This window comes from Cryptotermes secundus, unplaced genomic scaffold (genome assembly GCF_002891405.2).
Source record: "Cryptotermes secundus unplaced genomic scaffold, Csec_1.0 scaffold1777, whole genome shotgun sequence".
Lineage (NCBI taxonomy): Eukaryota > Metazoa > Arthropoda > Insecta > Blattodea > Kalotermitidae > Cryptotermes > Cryptotermes secundus.
The window spans coordinates 589,626-616,139 of record NW_019724777.1 but is presented as its reverse complement, the minus strand read 5'-3'; the positions used below and the strand labels follow the sequence as shown (position 1 = coordinate 616,139).

At 41.8% G+C, this 26,514-nt stretch overlaps 1 protein-coding gene across 1 annotated transcript; it reads right to left on the bottom strand.

Annotated features, from left to right (window-relative positions):
* Window positions 1-1,094: 1,094 nt before the first annotated feature.
* On the bottom strand, window positions 1,095-26,514 carry LOC111863083 (kielin/chordin-like protein). The gene is made up of 21 exons (XM_023849087.2): window positions 26,426-26,514; window positions 25,003-25,064; window positions 22,995-23,132; window positions 20,263-20,472; window positions 19,921-20,106; window positions 19,601-19,741; window positions 19,101-19,490; window positions 18,811-19,023; window positions 17,875-18,033; window positions 16,986-17,138; window positions 15,626-15,809; window positions 13,848-14,071; window positions 13,226-13,381; window positions 12,268-12,480; window positions 10,277-10,624; window positions 8,236-8,400; window positions 6,857-7,108; window positions 6,618-6,750; window positions 6,414-6,535; window positions 1,890-2,119; window positions 1,095-1,664 (listed from the first exon to the last, which is right to left on the bottom strand). The coding sequence occupies exons 2-21, from the start codon at window positions 25,055-25,057 to the stop codon at window positions 1,242-1,244; spliced, it is 4,095 nt and encodes a 1,364-aa protein (XP_023704855.1). The 5' UTR covers window positions 25,058-25,064; window positions 26,426-26,514; the 3' UTR covers window positions 1,095-1,241.

The window sequence follows — 26,514 nt, the reverse complement described above, 5'->3', positions numbered from 1 at the left end:
GGGGTAGTGGAGGTATAGGTCTATCTTTCTTAAACCTTGCACTTAATACATATTAGCAGTCAGCTTCACACTACAACCCCCCCCCAAGGGAACCAGACCCCAATGTACAGGAGGCTGGGTGGGCCTCAGAGCCGGTCTGGATATTATGGAAAAGAGAAAAATCGCTTGCTTCTTCCAGGAATCAAGTCCTGAGTCATCAGTCATCCAGCCTGTAGCATAGTCACTATACCAAATGACCTATCCCAAATCATGAAGGGTAGGAAGTATTCCCCAAATTTAATTTCATCATAAGTTTTTTTTATGTCAGTTTCAGCCTATGTTTGTTCCTTAAAAGGTAGAAGGTATGTGGAATCACCATGTTCTGTATGCATCCATTTCACATTTGAACAGCTGGCAAGTTTTCACAGAACCTGGTGTGAATGTTGTGTCACAGGAGCCCACTCCATTGCCATACTTACTAACTTTCTGCATTCAGTAATAAGAACACGGCAGGTATGCAGACATGTGAGGTGGAAGCTATGCTAGTTTGGCTTACTTTAGGTTCTTGAAACAATGTAGATGTTGCAAACATATGCAACTTCTGTTGAGATATTATTTTTGTAGAATGTGAAATAAGGAACATGGTTAACTTTTGGTTTGATAGTGGTAACTAATGACCCACTGCAGTGAGGCACATGAATTTAGTGAAAAGACAGATCACAGAAAAATGTTTGCAAGTATTATGTATGAAATGTGTTTGTATGTCAGCAGGTACACACGTGATGACTGATAAATTTTAAGGTTACATTGAAAAAGTGTAATGTATACACAAACTGTATAATTAATAATAATAGAATAGTAGATTAGTTGGATTAGAAATCTACTGACAGGATGGTAGTCCTTAAGTAATGTGAGCATTGTGATGCCCCCTCTATGTAAGTGGACACCTTTCTGCCATCTGGATCACTGAGGCTGCTGATCCCCTCAGTACTGTGAAATTGCCAATGTATTGTCTGTAACATTTCTCAAGGTGAACAAAGGAACTGAAAGGAGGCAAGGAGAACCTATTCGATATGCAGACATACAGTATAAGAACAACAGGTCAACACTGTGAAGGTTATTGACAGTTGAAATTATTTATTGACTGTACAGTGTAACTACAAGACTTAATTGATATATACATGAGTTTGATTGTCAGTTGTCATGGCAGCATGGTTGGTACTTGTGTGCTGCATTACTAGAATGCTGGAGGGCAGAGCCGTCTAGCTGCCTTCTGCTCCCTCCTTACCGATTCCTGTGTGTGGGAAGCTGGTCTCTGGCTTCCCAATAGGGGGCACAGACACCACATATATAGGGGCAGTCTGCGACAAGAACCTCTGTGCATTTCCATTTGTCTTCATTGTATGTACACCGTTGCGGGATGCCTTTGTGCGATAGAGGGCAATAACCACTGCTAGAACGCAGATAACAAATGCTGATGCAACAGACAGCACAACAATTGCGGTTTGGTATGGTGTAACCATGGACACAGGTGACTGGGATACAACTTCACGGTGTTCAAGAGCAATAACATGATCTGACATGTCTAGCTCATTACTGACGTCAGACAGGTGATGGCTGAAGCGAGAATTGGTGATGTCAGCCACAAGGGCATCTGCACCCACCACTAATTCGTTTGCTCGCACCTGAAAGGATATTCAGTAATATAGCATGACAAGATCATTGTGTGCATCCTTCCATAACACTTTTATGGTCTGAAACATTTTCCATTATGCTGTAAATTTAATGTCCTGGAAGGAAGGAGCCTGTTTTGAATGGCTTTGTGAGAATGACTTTGTGTCTGGCCATTGTTTGTTTGATAACATGGGTTGTATTGCATCAAATGAAGTGGGTGTGCCATATGGACTTACCATCTCCTCAAGGTGGAATGCCACATCCACTTTGTTGCTGCCAATGATCTCAAAGGTGACATAAGTGACATCAGAATGCTTCTTAACCTCTATGAGGTTGTTGCGGAGCTTTGCTCCCAGCTTCTCCGTGGCCCTCCTGACATCAGATATGAGCCTTTCATTTGAAGTCATGTCTTGCTGCTGGCCTTGGAAACCGAGCTGCACCTCAACAGCATCAACCAGAGTTGGCACTGAGCAAGCAACACATCTCTCAGTTTTGCCCTTCTGAAGCTACAGCATCAGATTTTTAAAATGATAATTGATAATACACAAGCAAAAGCGCTCATTCTTATCCCTGGATGCATAGCTTTTCTTGTTAATATCACAGTGTATAGTAGGTAAAGCTTTAAAAGGAGTGACGCTCTAATTAGGAAATCAAATTTTGCTCATGTAATTAAAAAAATATTGGGAAGGATGGCTAAAATCACATCCAGAAACTCTACCACAGTACTAGCATGCTGCTTTAAAAACAGCCATGGCTGCCGTTTATATTGGCAGTAGTACAGAGTAAATTTCAGAATATCTGGGTGTTCTCCATTAGATTTCAGTAGGAAACAGGAACGTTATATTTTATACACATTAGATTGGCTCATATGTGGTGGGGAATTGTGTGCATTTAAGGCTTATAAAGAAAATCTCAAATTAAAGGAATAAATAGAATCAACATGTCAACAAGTGCTGGAATGAAGGGCAGGTATGTTGGAAGACAGGCATTTACCCTCATAACTCTTTGACAGTGATATCAAATGACATCAGCATAAAAGTGATCTGATACACTTTGTGTATAAACCCATTAACAAGTCGGTAAGTGTTCCATGTAAGACCCAGAGGTATGATGGATGTAAAGCGGCCTCCATAGTCTAGGGGTAACGTTCCCACCTCATGACTCAAGGTGCGCGGGTTCAAACCCGGCGGAGGTCGTGGAATTTTTAAGGGCGGAAAATTTCAGGGAACAAGTCCTCTGGGAGGGACTTTAAGCCGTGGGTCCCGTGTCATAGATTTACGGCATGTAAAAGAACCTCATGCCTCTAGGGGGCCTCAGCTAAATTAGGCCAAAAAGTTTCCCGCCCAAATAGTTTCCAATGCCTCCGATAGATGGGGAAGTGTTAGATACCACTGCCAGAGGAGGGACGACCTCTCTGACAGAAAGGGACTAATTATTAGATACCACTGCCAAGTAGAGGGTAGAAACTTTGCTGGCAGAAAGGGACTGATAGCGAGCACCAGTATCGGTAGGGGATGGAGACGGTAGAAATTAAAAGGGGGATGTACAATAGACTATCAGTCGTGGTGCATGGGGAAACCCACCCCCTCAATACTGAATCACTGAATGATGGATGTAAAGAAAAGAACAGGAACACTTTTACCAGAAATTGTACCCTTTAGTCACATATATGAATTCCCAGTTCAGCTACAGGTTCAACCCCTTACCTTACAAGAGCCCTAGTGCTGTAGCTTGTTGACACCATGCAAGCCATCACCTTTCTTCTTGATGGTTCTGTCTCAACACTTTGTGGAACAGAAAACAAGGCTACATACAATGTTTAGAACATGAAAGGTTCAATGTAGGAGATGAAACTGGAGGGAATTGTTTTTGTTTAATTTCTGTTGTAATTTTACCTAGTTTAATCACGGATGCATACCCTGTATGCCCCAAGGAACTAAATGCATTTATAACCTGAAACACAATGAAAGTGGAGATAGAATCATCAAGAATTAAGGTGAAGTAAGGCAGTAAACAATCTAGCAGAGAGGAAATGCTTGTATTCTCTGGCTAGAGACAACCTGAGCATCCTGCATTCAATGCACATGTTTTACTTCTAGGCAGCACTCAAGATGAAAACTTTATACTCTCCATAATATGATTCCTTATTAAAAAACAAGTTGAAAATATTGCACAATATGTCTCGTGACATTTAGTTTTCATAATCAAAAGGTGCAAGGTGTCAGAATGATCGAACCATTGGACTTTGTAATTACAGTAGTGGTTCAAAGCGGCTTCCATCCATTTCAAGGCAGATGCAGTGCAATGGGTGGCAGCATTCTCTTGAACATACCTTAACATGTTTGCATTGACCAGTGTCACAGTTGCTTATAGTCTTGCCATGAGATCTTTGATATTCCCCTCAGGAAAAAAATTCCATCAGTTAGATCCAGTGACCAAAGAGGCAATGCAATCAGCCCTCAATGTCCAATCCACATTTCTGGATATGTTGTGTTCAACTACTTCCAGACAACTTCCCCACAGTGTGCTGGAGCTTCATCATGCCAAAACCACCTCTGTCTCACAGCTAGAGGAACATCTTCAAGCAACCGCAGCAGAACAGTTTCCAGGAAATCACAGTTTTCACTGAACAGTGAGCCTGTCAGGTAGTAGACAGGGTCCCATGACTGTCTCCAACAATTCCAGCCCAACTACTGACACTGAGAGACACTTGATACCAATGTTCATGGATAGCATAACAATTATTCCATGTCCAGAGGTGGCTGTTGTGGACACCGAACACACCCGCATGCATAAAACATCATCTGTCCATAGAATATTATGTAAGAAGAGCTCATTTGCAGTGCATTGATGTAGCCACTTCCAAAATTGCATCCACAGGGGACGACTCTGCGGAATCAAACGTGTGCTCCATAAGCAGCGTTATGGATGCAATTGATCGTTATTAATTACTCTGATGACCTTTGTTTGGGTTATTTCCCAGTTCTTGTGTGATACTGCATGATCTATTCCATGGCTCTTGTTCCACGGTTACAATTTCAGCATCTTCATTCACTGGTGTACATACAGTCTTGGGCAACCTGCATTCATGTGTACCACAGGTGTTGTGCTTCCTGTCTCAGGCAGATGCTGCTCCAATTGTTGAAACACATTAGCGTCTGGATGACACTGAGCAGGATAACATAGTGCATATTCCCATACAGCAGTACCAGTTAGACTGTTTGTTACAGGTACCAAGAGTTCAAGACCATGTCACAGTATTCATCACATGTGTACTGCATGATCATTCAGTCACAACTGACCGCTGTTGTGTGCCTTGAGTACACATAACCAGTGCACTATGTATCATGGAGAGAACTGTGCTGAGTAGTATGTTACCCATTTGATGCTGGAGTGTGTCTTGAAAACTAAGTAACATTTTTTATCTTTAAAAAACCAAGCGATAGAACTATGGAGAGCTTGTGTGCAAGTTTCATTTTATTCTATATACAATGGGGTACCCAAAAGAAACCGAACTAATTTTTTTGTGGGCAGAGCTTTTGTAGTACCGCATTTTGCCCCTATGAGCGCATAGAGCTAACATTCCTGAGTCGATAAGCCGACTACCGTTGCTTCAGAAGGTAAGGACTAGTTTCGGCAGAGTTTATAGTGACAACTGTTTTGTGTGATTGTCGTTTTTGCAATGGCTGATTTTCGTGAACAGCGTGCGGCGATGAAATTCTGCTTTTTGCTCGGGAAAAGTGGAACAGAAACTCTTGAAATGTTAAAAACGGCGTACAAGGACGATGCTATGGGGAAAACTCAAGTGTTTGAGTGGTTTTCCCGTTTCAAAAATGGTGAAATGTCAATTGATGACAAACCTCGTTCTGGTCGTCCTTCCACGGCCCGAACACATGAAAATGTTGAAAAAATTCGTGAAATCATCAAGGAAGATCGACGATGGACCATTGAAGAAATTGTGGAGCTGTCGGGAGTGACTTGGAGTTCAGTTCAACGAATTTTGACAGAAGATTTGGGAATGAAAAGGGTGGCTGCGAAATTCGTGCCACGACTGCTGACTGCTGAACAAAAACAAGGTCGCGTGGAAGCATGCTGTGCTTTGAAAGAAGAGTCCCGAAATGATCAAAGTTTTTTTTGTTTCCTCGAATGAAAAGAGACATGAAAGGAAAGCGTTTTGCTGATGTTGCTGAGGTGAAGGAAAAAATGACGGAGGCGCTGTCAAGCATCTCAAAAGATGAATTTAGACAATGTTTTGAAAAATGGAATAAAAGACTAGAGAAGTGTATTAGTGTAAGTGGAGAGTACTTTGAAGGGGATTGAAGGTTTGTGCTTAAAATTTGAATAAATAAGTTTAAAAAAAAAGAAGTTCGGTTTCTTTTGGGTACCCCCTCGTATGTATTCCACTGGAAGCTGGGATAGTATAGTCAGTATAGTGACTGGCTATGGGCTGGATGACCAAGAAGGTTGGAGTTTGAGTCCCAGTAGGGTCAAGAACTTTCTCTTCCCCACATCATCCAGATTGGTTCAGGGATCCACCCAACTTCCTATCCAATAGGTACCAGGGGCTCTTTTCCCGGAAGTGAAGCTGACCACTTACCTCCAGCTAGTGCCAAGGTCAAGGAAATGTGGATCTATACGTCCACTCCCCCATATGCCTTCATGGCACAGTGCTTGCTTAATTAGTTAAACCTTTACGTATTCCATTGAACTTTATTTTGATAACTTTTTATGGAAGGAAAATAAAAGTGGCTGCTACTCACGGCATATCTTAGCTCCCCTCTTGAATGTCATTGTGTTGGGCAGTTGGTTACCGGCTTCGTCCACGCACCAGCAGTCAGGAAACTTCTCTGATTTGCGTGGGTAGCATTGCATGGGCAAGAACCTGCATATATACACAACCTTACACAGTTATAATCTTTTGCACTTGTTCTGTTGACTGTTTGCTCAGCATTTTTAGTTCCTACCTGCCCTGAGCATCACAACTGACTGCATACACAGCATTGGTGCCTGTCATGCGCTCACGCAGAGACTGGCACCGTGACTTCATTGGCATATGTTCATTCAGTACTACCACCTCTTTGAGCAGTTCTTCAATGTCTGCAACAGTGCAAATACATTTCATCATCATACTGCTGTGTCTGAGCATAATGACACTAAATTCCTTATACAATCATAAAATAGCATTTGAACTGTCCAGTCTTACTAAAGTCCAGTTCCTCATGCATTCTGCGCCGAGCTTGTCGGATATTGCATGTGGGGGGCACATCTCGTGTTACAGAACCCTTGAGGGGTTCCCCAGCCCTGTTGACACACCAGCACACTCCAACATGCTCCAAGCACTGTACAGATTCCCAGTCCCCTGTTTCTGGATCACAGCGTGGCATGAATGTCAACTTCTTGTATTTCTCTGCTGCTTTCAGGTTCTTCTCTCGCAAGCGCTCACATTGGCTAAGTACTGCCAACATTACATGAGATCATGATAAGTGGATAAATGCTTGGTTTATGGGATTCTCTTCTTCTCATGTTCACATGCATGCCTGAGTTTGGGTCTATACATTGTGTGATTATGATACAGGGCTTTAAATGAAGTTTGATCATTGTTTGGGGTGTGTATACAATTCAGTTTGTTAACAGTTTATTAATACTGCATCAGAATTTCATTAATGTTATAAAATATAATAGTACATAGTTTTATTGAAGTGGTAGTCTAAAACATTTAGGACACATTTCAAATTGCCATTAATGTCAGGACATAGCAGAGCAAACAACGTTATTGTAGCACTGCAGGTGACTATAAGGGGTGAGAGGAGGAATCAGCCTCCCCCCCCCCAAATCTACAACTCTTTCTGTTGTGAGGGCAGTAAAACTATAAAGAGATAATGAGAAGAAGGTGTGCTAGAGGAATGAACTCTCTTAGGACCTCCAAAACAAATTTGTAAATGCAGAAAGCACCGAGAAGTTGTAAAGATTGTTTTGTAACAGGACAGCTGAACCTAACAGTGAGTAATACGAGTATGTGATCATAACACAGGATACACAGCGATGTTCACAGTGGAATGTTATCAGCTTTCTGGAGGAATCTGTTGCCTCCATGTTCAGGTAGACAACCTACACAAGGCAGAAGGTTTCTCTAAAATGTCATATTCTACCAAACTGCACAGCATACCATCCTAGAAGACAGTGATCTTTGTAGTCAACTGCTATGAGAACATAAAATCTGAACATTTATGAAGAGCCTTCTGGGTTCTAATGCCATGTACAGAGGGAGCCCAGTATTTTGGAGGAACATATCACCTGGCGGCTTCTTGCTTGGTTTACTTTTTGACCCTGAAGTTGGAAACAATACATTCCACCAAAATGTCGCCCTCTCTCTCACCTGCATTGCATTACAACACAGAAGATCATACCGTTCACAATCACTGCCATGACAACTCCAAATCCAGCAGGATAGTTACAAGAACTCAGCCATACTCTCAAACTAACTGGAATGCATTCTGAAGTAGATCAACCATCATCTGAGCCAACTATTAGAGAAAAGAAATACATCCTCTCATTGACATCTGAATGAGACAGACTGCTCACCAGGGCAAACTGTCTTGCACATATCCTCAGAATGAAAGTTGTTCTGATTTCCACCACAGCCGCCATACATGAACTGCTGACATTTATTGTTCTCAGAGTTGAAGTACCAGCGCAGAGTCTCAGCGTGGCAGGGCCCAACTTCCATGGGTTCAAAGCACACATTTCCTGCACTCATCACAAAAATAATATATAAGAATTCAGCTTATAAGCATTTTATGACTACATTTGTCAGTGTTCATATATTTGGGAAATAAGAGCTGCTAATTTTAGGAATTAAATTACTTTTATGTGCAGACTGACCATTAAAATAGGTGCACTATACAGATACCACTGCCCTATAATATTTTTTTTTTAATTCGCTTAGTGGAGGGTGGAGTCCAACTGGGTCCACTTGGCATGACGGCCACTGATTCGCCTATTGTAGCCTGCCCCGAGTGATTATGATGATGGAGAATTTGGTGGAATGAAGATTGGCAGGGGAAACCAAAGTACTCGGAGAAAACCCGCCCCAGTGCCACTTTGTCCACCACAAATCCCACTTGACCAGACCCGGGATTGAACCCATGCCGCTGCGGTGGGAAGCCAGCGACTGACTGCTTGAGCTATGGCGCGGCCTGCCCTATAATGGTTAATCAGAATTGTGAAGTTAACAGTACAGTGCATATTGCATTTGTTTGTGAAGTTCCCCATTCTAAAATTTGTTGCCCTTTAAGCTTTGGCTTAGACTGGAGCCTTGCAATGCAGGAAATAAAAATTCATAAGTTCAGTGTTATTTGTGTGCCTTGTCAACACAATTACTGTTTTGCATACAAAGTATGTCTGTGACAACATCTTACCTCATGTATGTGCCATCTTCAGGTTATATAACTAAGATTTAGATGTCAGTTACTCAGTGTAACTGACATTATGGTCATGTGATTCAAATGGATGCACAGGCATGTTGTCTGTAACTTGCTCACATCAGTTATTAAAAATGCCATTATAAAATACTGTGACTAACAAGTGATATTTATGTTAGGTAATTTATATTCAAATCCTAGTAATGTAACTTGAAGATGGCACACATATGACTAAATAGAAAATATACTTTTTATATAAAATATTGTATTGGATTTGCTCAAAGCATTTATAGGCAACAGCTCTGTAAACACTTTCCAACGTGCAACAGTGGAAGATGTCTCTCAGTGGACGAATGTCATAGCTCATTGCTAGGCAACAGTTAGTGTGCCAATCAACTCACTGGCTAGGAATCATGAGACTTCTATTTTCTGTATTGTCCATGCAGACCCTATATAACAAAGGCCTGCTGTAGCTTATATTAGTGCAGTGCAGTGCAGTGTAGTGTAGTTAAGAGTTAGTTGCAAGAGTGTGGCTGTGAAGAGAATTCTTTATGTATAACATTTGGAGTGTGTAATTCAGTGAGACCGTTAATAGATCCTGTGTTTTAATTATGTTACCAGGAGATGACTGGTGTGTGTAACAGTGAATTATAAAGTGTAGAAATAGCAGTAGCTCTATAATTACATGTAATTACTGGTGGTGTGTATAAGGAGTAAATAAACCCATTCATCCAATCCTGAATCAGCATTATTAGTTGCTAATACATGTGACGGTAGTAATTGTGTTGACAAGGAAAATAGACAGTACTGAACTACTAGTAGTAATTTCTGCTGGGTACATAATTTAGAGGGAACATTTTGAAAATATACCTATTTGGATGACAGAATGAAGACTGGCAATATAAACGAATATTTTTGTTTATTTGCTACAACAAGCAAAAATACAATTAAACACTCAAAATTTGGTAGAACTTGTAAACAGAATGCTAAAAGAGATTATTAAAGACTGTTTCCAGTTACTGTCCTTGAGGGCAAGATACACTGCTAGACTTTATAAACATTGATCTGAAGGTGGAACCAGCTTGTAGACTAGCAGAAGAGGAAAACTTCATTACAATGTATCACCTGGGCTTAACCTCCCCCTCCACACACACACACACACACACTTCAAGCTTAATGTGATTAACATGCCAGGAACTCACTGGGCTTTGGGCAACAGACTGCATACTCTTCCAGTGGGCTGAGGTGGCACTTGTGTGATGATGGGCAGGGAGATCCATTAGGCCCACACACCATCACTTCTGTTGAGCCCATTACAAGCAAAGGTTGACCCATCTGGCAGGGGTTCTGGGGCTGTGGCAGGCAAACAGGCACAGGGGGGCATGGTGTGTTGATGCACGAGACTTCCACCAGACGACATTTCTCCCCATCCTCACGGCAAGAAATCTCCGCGCATGGGTCTCGACACTTGCATGTCTGACAACCAGATTCATCTAGCAGGAAACCATGTGGGCATGGGATGCACTTGAGTGATGGACAGCTGCTCTGGGCTTGCAACACAGCAGAGCAAATAGTTGTTACAAATTACATAGTTTGAAGTAATTGGTCAGTTTATTACTGGATCCTCTGTGTGCATCTGTGTGTCCCCATTAATAACAACTGAAAAACTGTCATCAAGCATGGTTCCTTCCATTAAAATGATCTCCACCTTCATACTTTCCAATTACCTACCATCAATAATACCAAGAAGAGAGCAGAAGCCATATGAAAATGACACTACAGTGGAACCTCGCTTAATGATCACTTCTCATAATGAGTAATTCACATAATGAGCGAAACAAATTGTAAAAAAAATGACTCGCTTAACGAGCGACGTTTTGCATAACAAATTACAAGAGGGGAAGTCCCGGATTGTGAGCTTGCTACATCAGTCTGTGTTTAGCACTTGTTCCGCTAGCATGTTAGTGTTGCTTGTGATCACACATTTTTCCAAACTTTTGCTCAGACATATTATTTGTGATTCTTTTTTGTGCAAAGTTTAATAACCCTTGCAAAAATGTCCCCGAAGAAAAAGCCGCAAAAAGACAGCCATAAGAGAATAAAAATAACCGTAGAAATGAAACATAAAATCATTGAAAAGCGAGAACGAGGTGTGAGCATGGCTGATCTAGCACGCACATACAATCGGTCTACATCAACGATTTGCACAATTTGGAGTTGCATTGTGTTTCACAGCAAGAAGTTGTGGAGGAGAGTTTGTCAGAGGAGGAGGAGGAGGAGGAGGAGGCGGAGGTAACAGCAAAGCAACAATCTTCTGGCGCAATAAGAGAAATGCTGAAAGCATGGGAAACTGTTGCATCGTACATTGAGAAGCATCACCCTAATAAGGCAGTGGCTATGTGCGCTACAAATTTATTTAATGATGATGTTGTGTTGCATTTTCACCAAATTTTGAAGTGTCAGCAAAAACAAATGTCTCTAGACAGCTTTCTAGTAAAAAAGAATTAGATATGTATCATAAATAATAAACTAATTATTTCGTGGGTTTTTTGTTTTTTTTTCTGCAAATCGAATTCACATTCCAGGTTGGTTCATTCCGCATAGAAGAAAAGATGAAGATGATTCACGCTCCTTAACAATGTATATATAATTTTCTTTGAATAAACGTTATACATAAAATTCTTGAGTATTTTTTTCGGCATGGAACGCATTATCGTATTTTACATTAATTTATATGTGGAAAATTGTTTCACTTAATGAGTGTTTCACATTACAAGTAAGATTCTGGAACAAATTATGCTCATTAAGCGAGGTTCCACTGTACTGTCAATATGGTACCTATAGTTCTAATTTTCATATTCCTGTATCATCTACAAATGTGGGCCTTTTGGTGCAGAGATGGATCACACATACTCCTATGAATTATGTATGATATTTTTTATATTACAAACTGCAGATGGTATACAACTATGATACCGTATTCAGCAAATTTCAGGTGACTGTATAATTTCTGCTGGCCTATCTATATACCACTTGAAACTTTGTCCTGATGTATTTGTGCATGAGACACTTAGTGCCACTGTAAGAAAGGCACAGATTACTGTGAACAGTGTAGGGCCAAATGGAACTGTGGAGACTGGCCTAGATTCAAACTAGAGACCTCTATGAATACAAAAGGTACTGGACTGTGTACCTTCACAAGACGGCTGGACATCAGGTGGGGCCCGAGTGCCGGGTAGCTCATCACCCTTATCATCCACACACCAACACTGGTGGGTAACTGGGTGGCACTGGATGGGCTCAAAGCTCCCATCTTCATCCCTGCACTTTGGTAGGTATAACTGCCTAGCTGGGATACCTGTCTCATGGGCCTTATGCTCCAGAATGGCCCGCATGTGCTGGCATGCTGAAACAAAGCATGGCACTTAAAGGAACATTCTTCTCTGTAAGAAACTGCATAGGAACTTCATGTATTATTTGGTTGCTCTTAGGTTTATAGTTGTCATTTCTCATTTCCCCATATCCTACTCATTTGGATAATCAGCAAAAATTGTTCCCCCTAGGATTTTGTTTCACATTATGTCATTTTTGTGTCAATGCCTTACTCCATTTATTATTTTTCTTTAATTTCCTGAAACTCCAAACCATAATAATTCTCTTCTGTTCACTGTTTCACTGTTACAAAAGGTCAAGCACCTTCATCTGAGGACTGATTTTCATTGTTTTCCCTTGGTACCAGTATCCCCCAACTTATGTGACAGTGGTATATGTATATATCAAAGAGTCTTTGTGCAATTCAACATACTTTTTTCCCAGTAACATTAATATTATAAACTATGGTTCCTTAACCAAAAATGTCTCTATATCAAAGAAAGAACATGATATGAAATTTCTAAGTACCTTAAAATTAACCACAACATTTTTCTTCCAGTCATCATATGTTACATTGGAGTAGATTACATTAAAGTTATGGGCATTCAATGGTCCATACACCATAACTGTCTTTGATCTGATATACATGTCCTTTCTAAGATTTAGCTCCCTAGCAGTTGTGCTGTAACTTGTTCAGTGGGACCTTATGATAGTCACTGTTGTGTATGACTTTACAGCTAACATGGTACCATTAAATAGATGATATTATATACGAGTACCTGTAAGCATGACAGGTTCCACACACCGAGTACCACATCCATTCGAACAGCATTTGGCTGTCCCATTGCAGTTCAGATCGGATCGACATTCATAGTCACATGATCCAGCAGTGACAGGGATCAAATAAGGGCACTGCCCTGATTTCTTGGGCAGACCTGGAACATGGTGACATATAGTCAACTGGCATGGATGCAAGATACTGAGAGATGGGGAAACTTGAGGCTCTGATAGCAGTGATTATGAAGATTGCTGTCTTTGGAATGTGATACCATGTAGTTCGTACACAGCAATCTCCATTTGCTAGCACCCAGGGTCCCATGTTCGAATCTCACTGGATACTGATCACTGATCACATAGCCCTTACAGTCGATAAACGTACCTTTAAATATATTTTTGTTAAGTTGTGCAACATTTCAATTCATAGTGTTATTTAATATCACAGTACTGTCAGTTACAACACAAATTCTTGAGAACAGTTTAAATTCATCAGTGTCCCAACATATTTCGACATTTATGATGTCATCCTCTGGTTATATAATGATACAAAAGAAACTAGCTCAAGGTTACTTTCCATGATTGTACACAATTTCAGAAAATTTAAAAAAAATTGTGGAGACTTACAAGCAGGCACAGGTGGGCAGTATTCATTCTCACAGTTTGCCTCTACCATCTGACAAATCTGTCCCTTGGGGCAGTGAATGTCATCACATGGGTTGCGGCACTCGCACAAGGGACAGCGGGTGGATGGGTCCAGCACAAATCCATAGTCACAGCCCAGACGGCATGTCAGATCCAGACAGCCCAGGGCCTCACGCAGTGCTACACAGTCTGTAGGCCCATTGGTCCTGCAGGAAAAATGCCTCTCAATGTAACATTTGTGTACCTTCCTCCTGAAGCTAGACAGATCCACGCAAGGGAAACATAGTTTCTGCCTCCTGCTGAAAGGCACTGAATCTGTCAGTTTGTTGTGGTACATACTTGATATTACAAGCAGAAGTGCCCTCTCCTCACCCAGGCCATGATTACTTTCCTTGCCAGTATATTCATATTTATTTCCAATTCCATAGATCCAGAGGGGCTAAAATGCCATTGGATGTGCAACAAGCCCCATACATGCATAGTTTCAAAAACAATTGAAACCAGTCAACACAATAACTTTTCTTACACATGATCGGACAAATTATAAAAACATGCAAGGTAGTCACATTATTTATACACAAAATAGTACATTTAAAAACATAAAGTTGACAACTTAGAATCAAAATAATCAAAATTTACAGTCATAAAATTAGCAATTTCAACACTTTAGATATAGTCAAATTTCAAAATTCTTTTTATAACAATAGTATTCCTCCACAGTGGAAAAATAGTTGGTGGTCAGGAAATTTTGTATTGCCACTTTAAATTTAGGAATATCATACGACATTTGTTTAAGAGTTGATGAAAGGTGATTGTAAAGTTTAATACGAGATTACTGTACTCCTTTCTGGCATACAATCAGATTTACCACTGGAAAATGCAAATCACAATTAGGTCTTGTATTAAAAGTATGAATGTCCAAGTTCATTTTAAATAAATCTTTATTATTAATAACAAGCATTAATAAAGAGAATATATACTGAGAGTAGAATGGTAAAATAGACAGTTCCTTAAATAAATTTTAAAAAGAATCCCTGCTGCCAGAATTTGTAATGATTCTTATTATCACAGTATATAGTAACTAGAGCTTCAAAGAAGAAATATTACTCAAATTAAGAAATTAAAGTCCCTTTATGAACAGGAAACAAAAAATGTTTGCTGTTTTTGTTTGTTTAGTGTATCCAGGTAGGGTCTGTGTTGGCCCTTCTGGCCTTGGTCCACCTGGGCCAGGCACATAAACCATTTCTGAGGCAAAAACACCCAAAGGGTAGATTCTGAAACCCACAGTGATAGGTTGATGATGAGAGCAATATTAGCAGAGGGGACCTGGCATTTAACAAGGGTTCTCAACTACACAGATGTGAGGGAGGCGGGCTTGGTGTTCTTCACATTTCAAAAGTTGTAAGTGTAGCAGAGGTGAAGGTTGCAACCTGTGAGAAGAAATATTCTCACACACAGGTCTGACCAGGAATGTAACTGAGAACCCTCTTATTACGAATCCTGCATTGTACCCATACACCATCAAGTGTTACAAGAAAAATTGGTTCAAACCTTCAACTCTCTTGTATCTGAGATTTGGTTTTCCTATGTTTAAGTTCAGAAAATCAAGAAACTGTCAAAGAGTTGAAACCTATAATGTGACGAAATATCAGAACAACATTCTAAGGGAAGTAGTATTTTTTTTTAAAAGCTTTGTCTCACTGCATTCTTTCTTCAGGACATTGGAGCTCAACCCAAGCATGTGCATGCAACTGTCTTACCTTGTGTCTGGAATCTCAGATCCAAACGAATCCACACACCAGCACTGCTTCTCACCATTTCTCTCTGCACACTGAGTTGCCTCAAAAGAACCATTCAAGTGGCACTTTGGTGGGGGTAGAGCCAACTTCATTCCCTCATGCGTTCCCTCCATCTTGTCAGAGAAGTCGTGTAAGTATTCACACACTGAAATTGCAAACTGAAGTCTGTAATCATATAACACAATAGTATATATAGTATAGTTTTGTGCCAATAGATATGGAATAGGCAGATGTCTGAAAGATCTAAATTTATTCCAGTTCCCCATAGAGGTATTTGATCATGTGCAGGGAATGGAATTCCTGTAAATACTACAGGAAAAGACAAGTAGCTGCAGCAAACAACAGTTAACAAGTACCCACAGCATTACAGTTCAGAGAAGTAATGTAGTGAAACTGCTACACTGCACCAGCAGAGATATCCAGGAAACCGCAGAAATTAACTTACACCAGAACTTCAGTGAAGGAGGATACCAGTTCAGCTGTACCTGGAAGGTGTTCATTTGCACCCTCAAGCAGCAGAGAGAACATCACATCTCACAGAACCCCTGCCAGAGTGAGGAACAGCTGTGACAACCTCCCCATTTGTTGTGTCATTCCCCTCCTGCGATACACCATCCCCCTTCCTTTCCTTCCCATCCTCATCACAACCTATGCTCAACCAATGGAGATCCCTCTACCACCTTCCAAACTGCTAGGGAATGCCAGCTGCCAGTAATTTGTTGATGAACTTGGCGGCCCTGCAAAGGGATATTTTTTATAACATTATCCTCTCCACTGTCCTTGTTGTGCCTGGACCAGGCACCAGACTCCACCATTCCCCCTGTTGAAACAGAACTTTACATATACCTGAATATTCACTCAACCTTTTCACTTGAACGCTGAAAACAGAGGCAGAAAGTACCTCTGAAACATGAGGAACACTATTCATATCCACATGGTGCCAAGACCCAAGAGTAGAATGAACATCAAGTAATTTGTCCTCTAACACTAAAGCTATCTCTGTATCACACAGAGAAGGCCCATAGGATTGTGAGATGTCGAGGCTCCCACATTTTCTCTAGAAAATTGGCTCACAGATGGCAGTAAGGTTGTCAGCCTTATGTGCCAGTTGCCCTTTACCACCCAGAAAGAATCCTGGTACTCATTTCTGTTAGAGGCTGAGTCAACCCCAGGGCAGCTGGAAGGATTAGGTACATCGAAAAATTCCACCTCATCTGGGCTTGAATCTCAGACCTTCCAGCTTGTAGCAATGTGCCTCAACCAACTACACTACCGTGTACCCTGTCCTGTATCAGTGGAATTAATATATCATGGGACTCACTGGAGGGAGGTCTGTCCTCATCTCTCATGCACACGGTGCCACACTGGTTGCTGAAGCAGCACCTGCTGTTGTCCTCACAGTCTGCATCCACATGGCACAGAGTGACGTTGTTGCAGCTTGTCAGTATGGGGCATGCTCCCAGCTCTGTATGGTCTGTGGACACAATTGTTATGCTGCTTACTCTTAGATCAGCATGTTAACTGTAGACAATCTGATACACTGGTAAAATAAAGTAAAGCTATCCCTGTACCAGGCCATGAAGGCCCACAGGGTTGTGAGACGTTGAGGGTCCCACATTATCTAGACAATCGGCTCAAAGATGGCGGTAACATTGTCAGCCTTACGCGCCGGCCGCGCCTTACTCCCCAGGAACATTATTTTAATTAATTCCTGGTATTCATTTTTGTTAGAGGCTGAGTTGACCCCAGGGCCATAGTGTGGCTGGAAGAATTAGGTCAATTAAAAAAAATCCAGTGACCTCATCGGGACTTGAGTCCGCGACCTTCTGGCTGACACTGGTATGTGGGGCAAATATTTGAAACTGGGAGCAATTAGACATTACCTGGAAGGGAAAGTAAGATCAATATTTCAAATAAAATGGAGACATGGACACTGAAGGGAAACTGTGGAACAGGAAGTAGCCTGATGGCCATCCATGATATATATTTCCTTTAAGCCTGAACATCACAGTACAATAAAATGAAAAGTGGAACCTACATCTACAGAGGTCATACCAATGGATGTATGTGTTGGACGACAAGAGTAATCATCATCAGACAAAGTGTTCCAGGAGTTGCTGGTGCTAAGATGTTAGAATCTGAATCAATCTGAATTGCCTTTATTTAAAAAGAAAAACTACACTGTCACACAAGACAGAGCAGATTCTTACCAACTTCCAGCATCTGAGGGCAGCACACTCTACTCCCTCTCCCTGGGACGTATGTGCAGACATGAGTATCTGGGCAGACAGCTTCCTCTGCAGTGCACTGGACAACCGCACCATTCAGGGGGTCCATGAGGGGAAACCCCTCTCTGCACATGGGTTGACCTGAAGCCAGCATATAAGTAGCAATTGTAATCTGTTATACACATATAAAATATGAGTTATTTTTGTCAGTATTTACAATTTGCTATAAAAACCATGTGTTTAGAACTGTATTTAGGTCTGCAACCTGTGGCCTGCGTAGCCCACTGAGCAGCTGATTGACACATCAGTCCACATGCAATATTTCTGCATTTACTCTCATCACCAAACCCATACTTAAATCAAGAATATGTGACACCTACATTTATCTATTGTGACTTCTGTTTAAGCAAAATGACTTTCAACAGAAATTTCCAGAGTTTTGTTGTTTTGTACCGGTGTGAAACTTCACCTGCTGCCATATGGAAAAACAAAAATTGACGGTCTGAGAGCAGGGTGCTGTGGAGAATATTTGGACCTAAGATGGATGAAGTAACAGGAGTCTCAAGACAATTCCATACTGGGGAACTTCATAACGTGTTCTCTTCACCAAGTGTTATTAGGATTATAAACTGAAAAAGGGTGAGATGGATGGAGGTGGTAATATGCATAGAAGAGATCATAAATGGATACAGAATTTTAATTGGAAAAACTGAAGGGCAGGTACCACTTGGGAGATACAGACATAAATGGGAGGACAACACTAAACTGAATGGCATGGAAATGGGGTCTAAGGATGTGAACTGAATTTGTCTGGTTGAGGAGAGTGTAATAAACTTTGTTATTCCATAAAAGGTGACTTGTCAGCTTGTTAAGAAGGTTCCTTATCGGTGGAATTGGTGAGAATCCTGGAGTCCTTACATTGTGGAGATGTGGTGCAGAGGAACCCAGAACAGTCCTCATCTCTTACAGCAATGCACTGTTCAGTGGGGCTGCACTGAAATCCTGCACAGGGATTGTCACATTCGCATGTTGGACAGCCACTAGGGTCCACCTTGAAGCCATACTCGCAGATTTGGGCACAGATATTCACATTACAGGATAGAGCCCTGCTGCGGCCCTGTGTCATGCTCGCTGTGAACAGAGAGGGAGACTTAAGAAATACTGTTGGGTACCATAATCCAGCACTGTGTAATCTGCTTGCCACTCACATTCACAGGTGACAGTGTCCCTTGGTCCCATTGACTTGGGCAGCTTGTTGCCTTGGGCATCAACACACCAGCATATGAGTCCATTACGACTGCACTGCCGTGCCTTGAACTGACCAGTGACTGGGGAACACTGTGGCACATAACCCTTTCCTTCATGCTCATTCATGACAAGCAGTTCTGCCAACATACGCTGCTGCAAGCATGTAGTCACATTCAGAGGCTGACTGCAGTGTTTTCCATCATTATCACAGGCACAGCACTTTTGCATAGATGGACATTCCAAGTCATGCTCACAGTGCATGCCACATTCCTGGTTTGATCCCTGCTTGGGACAGGAGCCTGGCTTCTGCAGTTTGAATGATGCGGGGCAGCATACCCCATAATCATTACCTGTAACCAGAATTTAACCTTTGAAGCTGAAGTGGCCTGTTACTTGTCCTACCCATTTTTCACAATGTTGAAGATCCCTGATAGGATGTACACTCTGTCAGCTGACTCACCTGTCTCCACAAGACATTCAAACAGCGGTGGACATCTTGGTTTCCCAGGAGATGTCCCACAGAGGAAAGGACGTTGACTGTCAGTGATCTTGAGGGGCTCTCCGACAGGACACACATTCTGCAGGCTGCGGGCCCTCTTGCCTGTGCACCATAATCATAGCAACATTATGGGATCGATGTGACTGTCCATATCAGGGGCTGTATAGTGGCGGAACCTTCTGTGTACATAGTAGAGCATTATAATGAAGCAGCAATTTAATGAGCCTTTGGGCCCTGTGAAATGCAGAGTATTTCTTGGACAAGAGACACACCATACTCACATCGGGGGATGGGGGGGCATGGTTGTTTGAGGCATGCCACATTCTCCAACTCACAGCTCAGTGCACCTGGACATTTTATGTCACTGCATGGGTCATGACACTGACATCTGGGACATCCATCATCCCCCAGAGCAAACCCGTGAGGACAGAACATGCGGCAGGTATGAGCTGCGCAGGGCTTCGGATCTGTGACACAAAGATATCCCCGCTTCTCAAACATTTTGCTTCCACGGAGTTATGAATTTGTTGATTAGCCATCCTGCCATTTGACAGCACCATGAATCTCAGAGAAATTAAGCATTAAACTTTGTCTGTGTGTCAAACCATAGTCAACTGTCTTACCTGTGCAGTTGACAAGATCTTGGGTAGCAGCCCGTGTGCCAGGCACCTCAAATCCCTCCTGATCCACACACCAACACTTTGATGTAGCCGAGTCACACTGAATTGGATTAAAGTCACCTTCCTTATTACATGCTGGGATTCGAATTTTTGAGCCTTCCAGACCAAGACTGCGTGCTCTCCTGTAGGCCTCTCTCTGGAGCTGCTCACATCCTGTTGAAGCATGACAGAACACATGTGGGCACACATTCAGTTTTTGGGTACATCTGTCATCTGCAGAAAATATATGAAGTTTGCTTGGCCCATCCATCTATATGTATTGAACAACTTGAGAACTGCCAGAAAAATTTTCATTAAATATATTTCAGAGTTTTACAAAAAAAAAAAAAAAAACTGTCATGCCATGAAAATTTTCATTTAAATCAGACACGTCTGGTTAAGACTTATGTGTGTTTTTGTATATCTTGCTAAATATTTATCACACACATGAATATTCTGAACAAGAGTTTTAGAGAAAAACGAACTACACATTTTATGTCCAGTGGTGTTTCTTAGTATGTCTTACAGTTTACAAGATAAATAATTTATAGGGATGTTCCGAGTTCATTATCTAACTTTCATATTTAATAATGAACCATGGCCTCTCAGTAAAATAACATTTAAGGAGAAAACAAAAGGAAGCCTTTACTGAGTTCAGACTATGTTATTAAACAGTTTGTGTGCATATAATTTCAGTTTAAATTATATAATAATGGTGGACAGTGAAGCCTTAATACTGGTTCTTTATTCATCCAGTAGCCCTATAGTTTTGACTTCTCTCCAATTTGAGTATCATTGCCTAGCAGTGAATGATTGTGTGTCAATTTAATGTTTGTTGATCATACGGGAAGGTTTCCTGATGATCTTAATCAGTATGTGTCATATAACTTTACAGCACTGTGATACTAAAAGCAAGTTCTATTGATATCAGAACAAGGAATGGTTGAAAGCTCAGAAGCATCCATGTTTTAACAAGGGCAATGAGATTGTCATCAGGTATCCCCACTGATATTTGCTATGTTCTCATAGTGGTTAATATTAAGATTACAGTCTCCTGGAATATGATGCTGTGTGATGTCAATGTTTCAGAGACACCTGACACCTTTATATTCACAGCAGAAGATGGAGGTAACAAGTCCTCTGAAATGTTGGTACCTCTGTAGCAGACTGGACAGCATCACATTCCAGAAGACTGCTGTAATCTTACTTCTCTGTCCACTTTCATTAATTCCCATTGTATCCTCCATCTTATAAATAACAGATAACCTTTACAAACCACATGCCCCTAATTATATTTTCCAGCCCTTGGCTTCTTTCAGGTAGGTCCTCAGCATTTGTTTTTAGAAACCTAATTTGTGTTGTTACCTCAAAAGGCAGAAAAAGGGTCTTGGTTAGGTCAAGAGTGGACAAAATGGTATGTTCAGTACTGCCCATTGTAGCGACCACCTAATTGTCTGAAATTGAATGTAAACAATACTGAGAAATTCTTGGGTGGTTTGGATGAGATCCTTGAAGGCTTCCTCTTTTCTTCCTCTGTTGTATTCCTGCCATCCATCTCTGAGCTATGTCAACCAGCCCAAAGCACTACCAACATTCAGTCCAGTCCACAGCAGTATTCAGATATTATTAGCAAAATGGTCCTTTATAAATGTTTAATTTTCCTTAAATACTAAGCCACACAGAATGTGCAGGAACAAGGAAAAAAGTAATTTACAGAACAAAAATGTTGACTGTAACTTAGAATTAAAATACCTGATTTAAGAGGCCGTAGCAAGTCAGGCATCTCCCCCTGCCTCAATTCTTAAGAAAAAATCTGAACTGAAGAAAAGGAAATATGCCAACACATAATAATAAACATTAAAGCTATTTATAAAAAGTGTAAATTTGTAAGCACATTTTCTGGGTTCTGCCCCTCAGAAGAAACCCTAGAAGTGCCCCATCTGCTGTGGTCCCAAGTACATGTACGTGTATTTACTATTCCACTGGAAAGAGTGTGAAGACATTGATCATCCCTTGTTAGGGTTTAGGAACTTGTGACCCAGTCGACTAAAAATAATGCAAATAAAATGTGTAACTTTGTACATCTGTGTAATAGTTGTTTAAGACTTTGATCTACTCAGTTTCTCTTGCCAGATTCTCCATCCCACTGATAAAGACCCCCAGCACCAGAACCTCGCTATAGGAACTGAACCCAGGTCATGGAGATGTGAATGACAAGACAACAACTGGGCTGTTCAGGATAGTGTGGTACGGGCAGGCATGTAGTGTGAGGTGGATGGATAAGAAAAGCACAAAAGTCTGCTCGGAAAACCTAAAGGAAAACGACCACTTGGGAGACATGGGCATAGATGGGAAGTGAATCTGAAGGCAGTATGATAAGATAATGAGGACTGAATTCATGTGGCTCAGGACACGAATGGCCATCAAACATGGTACTGACCCTTATGTTGTATGAAAAGGGAGGTATTTCTTGACTAGCTGAGAGACTGTGCTGTTTAAAATTAGTTTGGTTGGTATAATGATAACGGCCAGATTTCCAGCTGAGGTTTTCGTGGGTTTCCGCAGTTTCTCCAAGCAAAGTTCTTAAATACCATTCTTGATCATCTTCACCTTTTGTAACCTCTGCAACTGCAACAAAGACGTTACGTCTTAAAGGTTGGGAACAGTGCTTCCGGGTTGTCGGTGACGTCATTTACCTGTGTAGAGAGGCTTCACGCACACTGGCCCGCAACCCGTGGCGCAGCACTTCTCGTCCTGCAGGCAGTCACGGTCGTGCTCACACTTCTGGGCCTCTGTGGGGCAGATCAGCGCCGGGCATCCGCCGCCGCGCTCCTCTGTCAGACGGAAGGAAAGTGCGTGAAAGCGCATTCCAGTCGCCACGAAACCGGGTCATCAGGATGTGTCAATGCACATGTGGTGCGTGGAAGTGAAGCTCCACATATCCTACTAGATGCATGCTAGTATCGTCGGCATCTGGTGGAAGGGATCGCGGTTCGAACCCTGCTACTTGCGGTAGTTCCGGGTGAACAAGTGACGTCGTAACGGCTGGACCACGATGGAGAGAGCAGACTTTCACTAAAAGCTGCTGGGTAGTTTTGATTTTCAGCCTTATTGCCTTATAACAAAGACTGCTTTACTTAGAGCCATAAATTGACTTTTTCATATACATCATAAACCATTAATCATACATATTGTATGAAGAGGCAGCAAGTAAGCTTAAGCAAAGAACATAGTCGGGAAATGTGTGCTGCATTATCGAGTATACCTCTTTCGCAGACTTATCGGAGGCTGCTGATCGTCAAGACTGTTGATACACTCTAGGGCACGGATTTTTTGAAAATGCATATGCGCATATGCAAATGCATATTTTGAGGGTTTGTGGTCATTATTGCATATTCTAAACGTAAGAGCATATTTCTGCATATATGTTTGAAATTACGGATAATTAAGGATGAGACAACCGATTTATGTGGCCGATGCATAGCACATTTCGTAGTTGTTAAGCTACATCCAGACGAACCCGGCAAACCTCATCTTCTTGCTTGCAAAGTACTAGAGAAAACCAACCATAGCACAATAGCAAGTTTTGTAAACGATTCTCTGCGACTACTATGGCCATCTGAAATTGAGAATAATTGATGTAAGGTGCTTGTACTAATCACAGATGCATCTTCCTATATGTTGAAAGCAGCATAGGCCTTACAAGTATTTTATCCAAATCTTATACATGTAACCTGTTTAGCCCACGGATAACACCGTATTGCAGAAAAATACGCGCACAGTTTCCAGCTGTTAACGATATAATTGCAAGTGGGAAAACACTGTTCCTAAAAGCAACAGCTCGTGTCCAGTTCTACAGAGATTGCCTACCTCAGGTTCCTTTGCCAACTGAACCTGTCCTAACTAGGCGGGGGACATGGATATCCTCAGTTTCATTTTATCAGGAGAATTTCAATCAAGTGTAAGAAGTGGTTACAAAACTTGAAAATGAGTATGCATGTGTCCGTGAAGCAAAAGTGGTGTTTGGAAGTGATACTGTTTATCAAGATGTGAATTTTATCCATGCACATTTTTCTACAGTTTCAAAAGCCATTGAGAGCTTAGAATCTTACGGTGCACTCCTTCACGACTCACTTGAACTCGTTCAGAAAGCAACTTGCTCACTGAATTCCGCTCCAGGCGAAATTGGAGAGAAGATTAAATTCAAGTTAGAAAAGGTTTTGAAATCGAACCCAGGACTAAAAAAGATTCAGCCAATTAGTCAGTAGTTGAGTGGAATTAGGGTATGGCCTTCACGGCCTGTTACAGGGATAGCTTTACTTGTTACTTTTGCCAGATGAATGTTCCGAACCTTCGGCACCAGTGTATAAATACTGTCCAATCACGTCAGTTGGTGCAGAAATATCATTCTCAGCCTATAAACTCATTTTGACGGACAATCGACGTAGTTTGTCTCCAGAAAACATTGAAAGACTTCTAGCTGCCTATTGTGATGCTACTTTCTGTAGTGAACGATAAATGTAAATAGGTGAGTGAATAAAGTGACCTGTTTTTTAAGTGCATATTGTTTTATTTTTGGTGCATATTTTCCCGCTTTTTAGCGCACATTTTAAGTGTTTTTAGCGCATAAAGATCCGGGCCCTACTCATGACATGTTCGGGGTGACGGTGGAGCACAGGTTGGGAACACAGTCCCGTTACTCACCTGAGGCGCAGAGCGCGGTCAGCAGAAGCAGCAACACGACGGGGTACGGCTTCATCGCACTCCTGCCAACACAAAACGTCACAGCAAGAAGCTGAAGAGAAAGATGGGATGTAGACATGTTCAAGTTACAACTATTCAGTGTCATTTGCCCGATACCATATATAATAGTTATGTCACCGCGACTCGGTCTCCAGGATCTCGTTTGTGATACAGAGGCGTGCGACTTTAGTGTGGGAGCTCAGCTGAGCCATTTCCGGATGTCAGTCTGTCACGACGATGGAAACGCAGAGAACTTGTGATGACCGGATATCCTGTTCATTGTGTCTGAAATCAGTGTGACCTCTGCTCCGTTGTTACGTCTTAAACTACTTGTCTCCCCTTTACATCTTGATGTCTTTCCCCAACGTCCCGCTCTTCGTATTGCGTTTTATGTTGGTCTGTCTTTCGAACAGTTCGAACTGGAATCATGAGATCAATTTTATGATGATTGCTACATGCCAAGCCCATCCTTACTTCTTAATGAAGGTACAGACACTGTGCGTTCTCGATTCTCTCTTTGGAAGACCGAGCATGGGGTGGATCAGGGCCGCGCCATAGCTCAAGTGGTTAGTCACTGGCTTCCCACCGCGGCGGCCCGGGTTCGATCCCGGGTCTGATCAAGTGGGATTTGTGGTGGACAAAGTGGCGCTGGGGCAGGTTTTCTCCGAGTACTTCGGTTTCCCCTGTCAAACTTCATTCTACCAGTTGCTCCACAATCACCCTCACCTATCATCTGGGGCTGGTACAATAGGCCAGAAGTGGCCGTAGTACAAGGGACTTAATTCCACCCCACCAACAATTAAAAAATGGGGTGGATCAGGTAATGTTAAAGTGTACAAAACGAAATCGCCCAGCATCTCCTTAGTCACTCCGCAGTACTGGCTGATTCATTCATTCATTCGTGATGTTAGCTCTGTTCGAGATTCGGCTTAGGATCGCACGTCACAGGGCCCCGACTTTGTTGACTACGGGATTCAACCCTACCATGGGCCCCACGCAGCCTAGCCACAGCCTCAAGCTTGCCCTCGTGACGACGCGGAACGTGCAACAATGCAGACGTGACCATATTTTCTCCTATTGCTGTCGCATTATATATGCATTTATTGCGGGTTATTTTTATAACAGGTAAAACCGTAAACCTCTATAACACACATTTTGAGTAACTGGATAGTGAATATGACTGTGAAATTGTACGTTGAAATAATGCAATAATAAAAATATTTGTTCGTTCTTTTCGTATAAATATGAACAACCTCTGCGATTGATATAGTGTCGTTAAACAGACTGCAGAGAAGAAACTAAATTTTCCAGTTGACGCAGCGGTAGGAAGAGCTTAATACTTAAAATTCGGCCAGCACACAACATGCCTGCTTGTGTTACTCACCTATGGTCCTCAGCAGAAGGATGACACACACCATACTGTCAGGCGCTACCGTCGCCGCTAAACTGATCAGGCTGGCTCCACTGACCGAC

Excerpts from the sequence above, each read along its gene's own strand:
- LOC111863083 (XM_023849087.2), bottom strand. The coding sequence starts at position 25,057 with ATGAAGCCGTACCCCGTCGTGTTGCTGCTTCTGCTGACCGCGCTCTGC. Across the intron at positions 19,491-19,600 it reads TGAATGTCTTGTGGAGACAG|GTAATGATTATGGGGTATGC; the intron begins GTGAGTCAGCTG and ends TTCTGGTTACAG. Across the intron at positions 19,024-19,100 it reads GGACACTGTCACCTGTGAAT|CGAGCATGACACAGGGCCGC; the intron begins GTGAGTGGCAAG and ends CTCTGTTCACAG.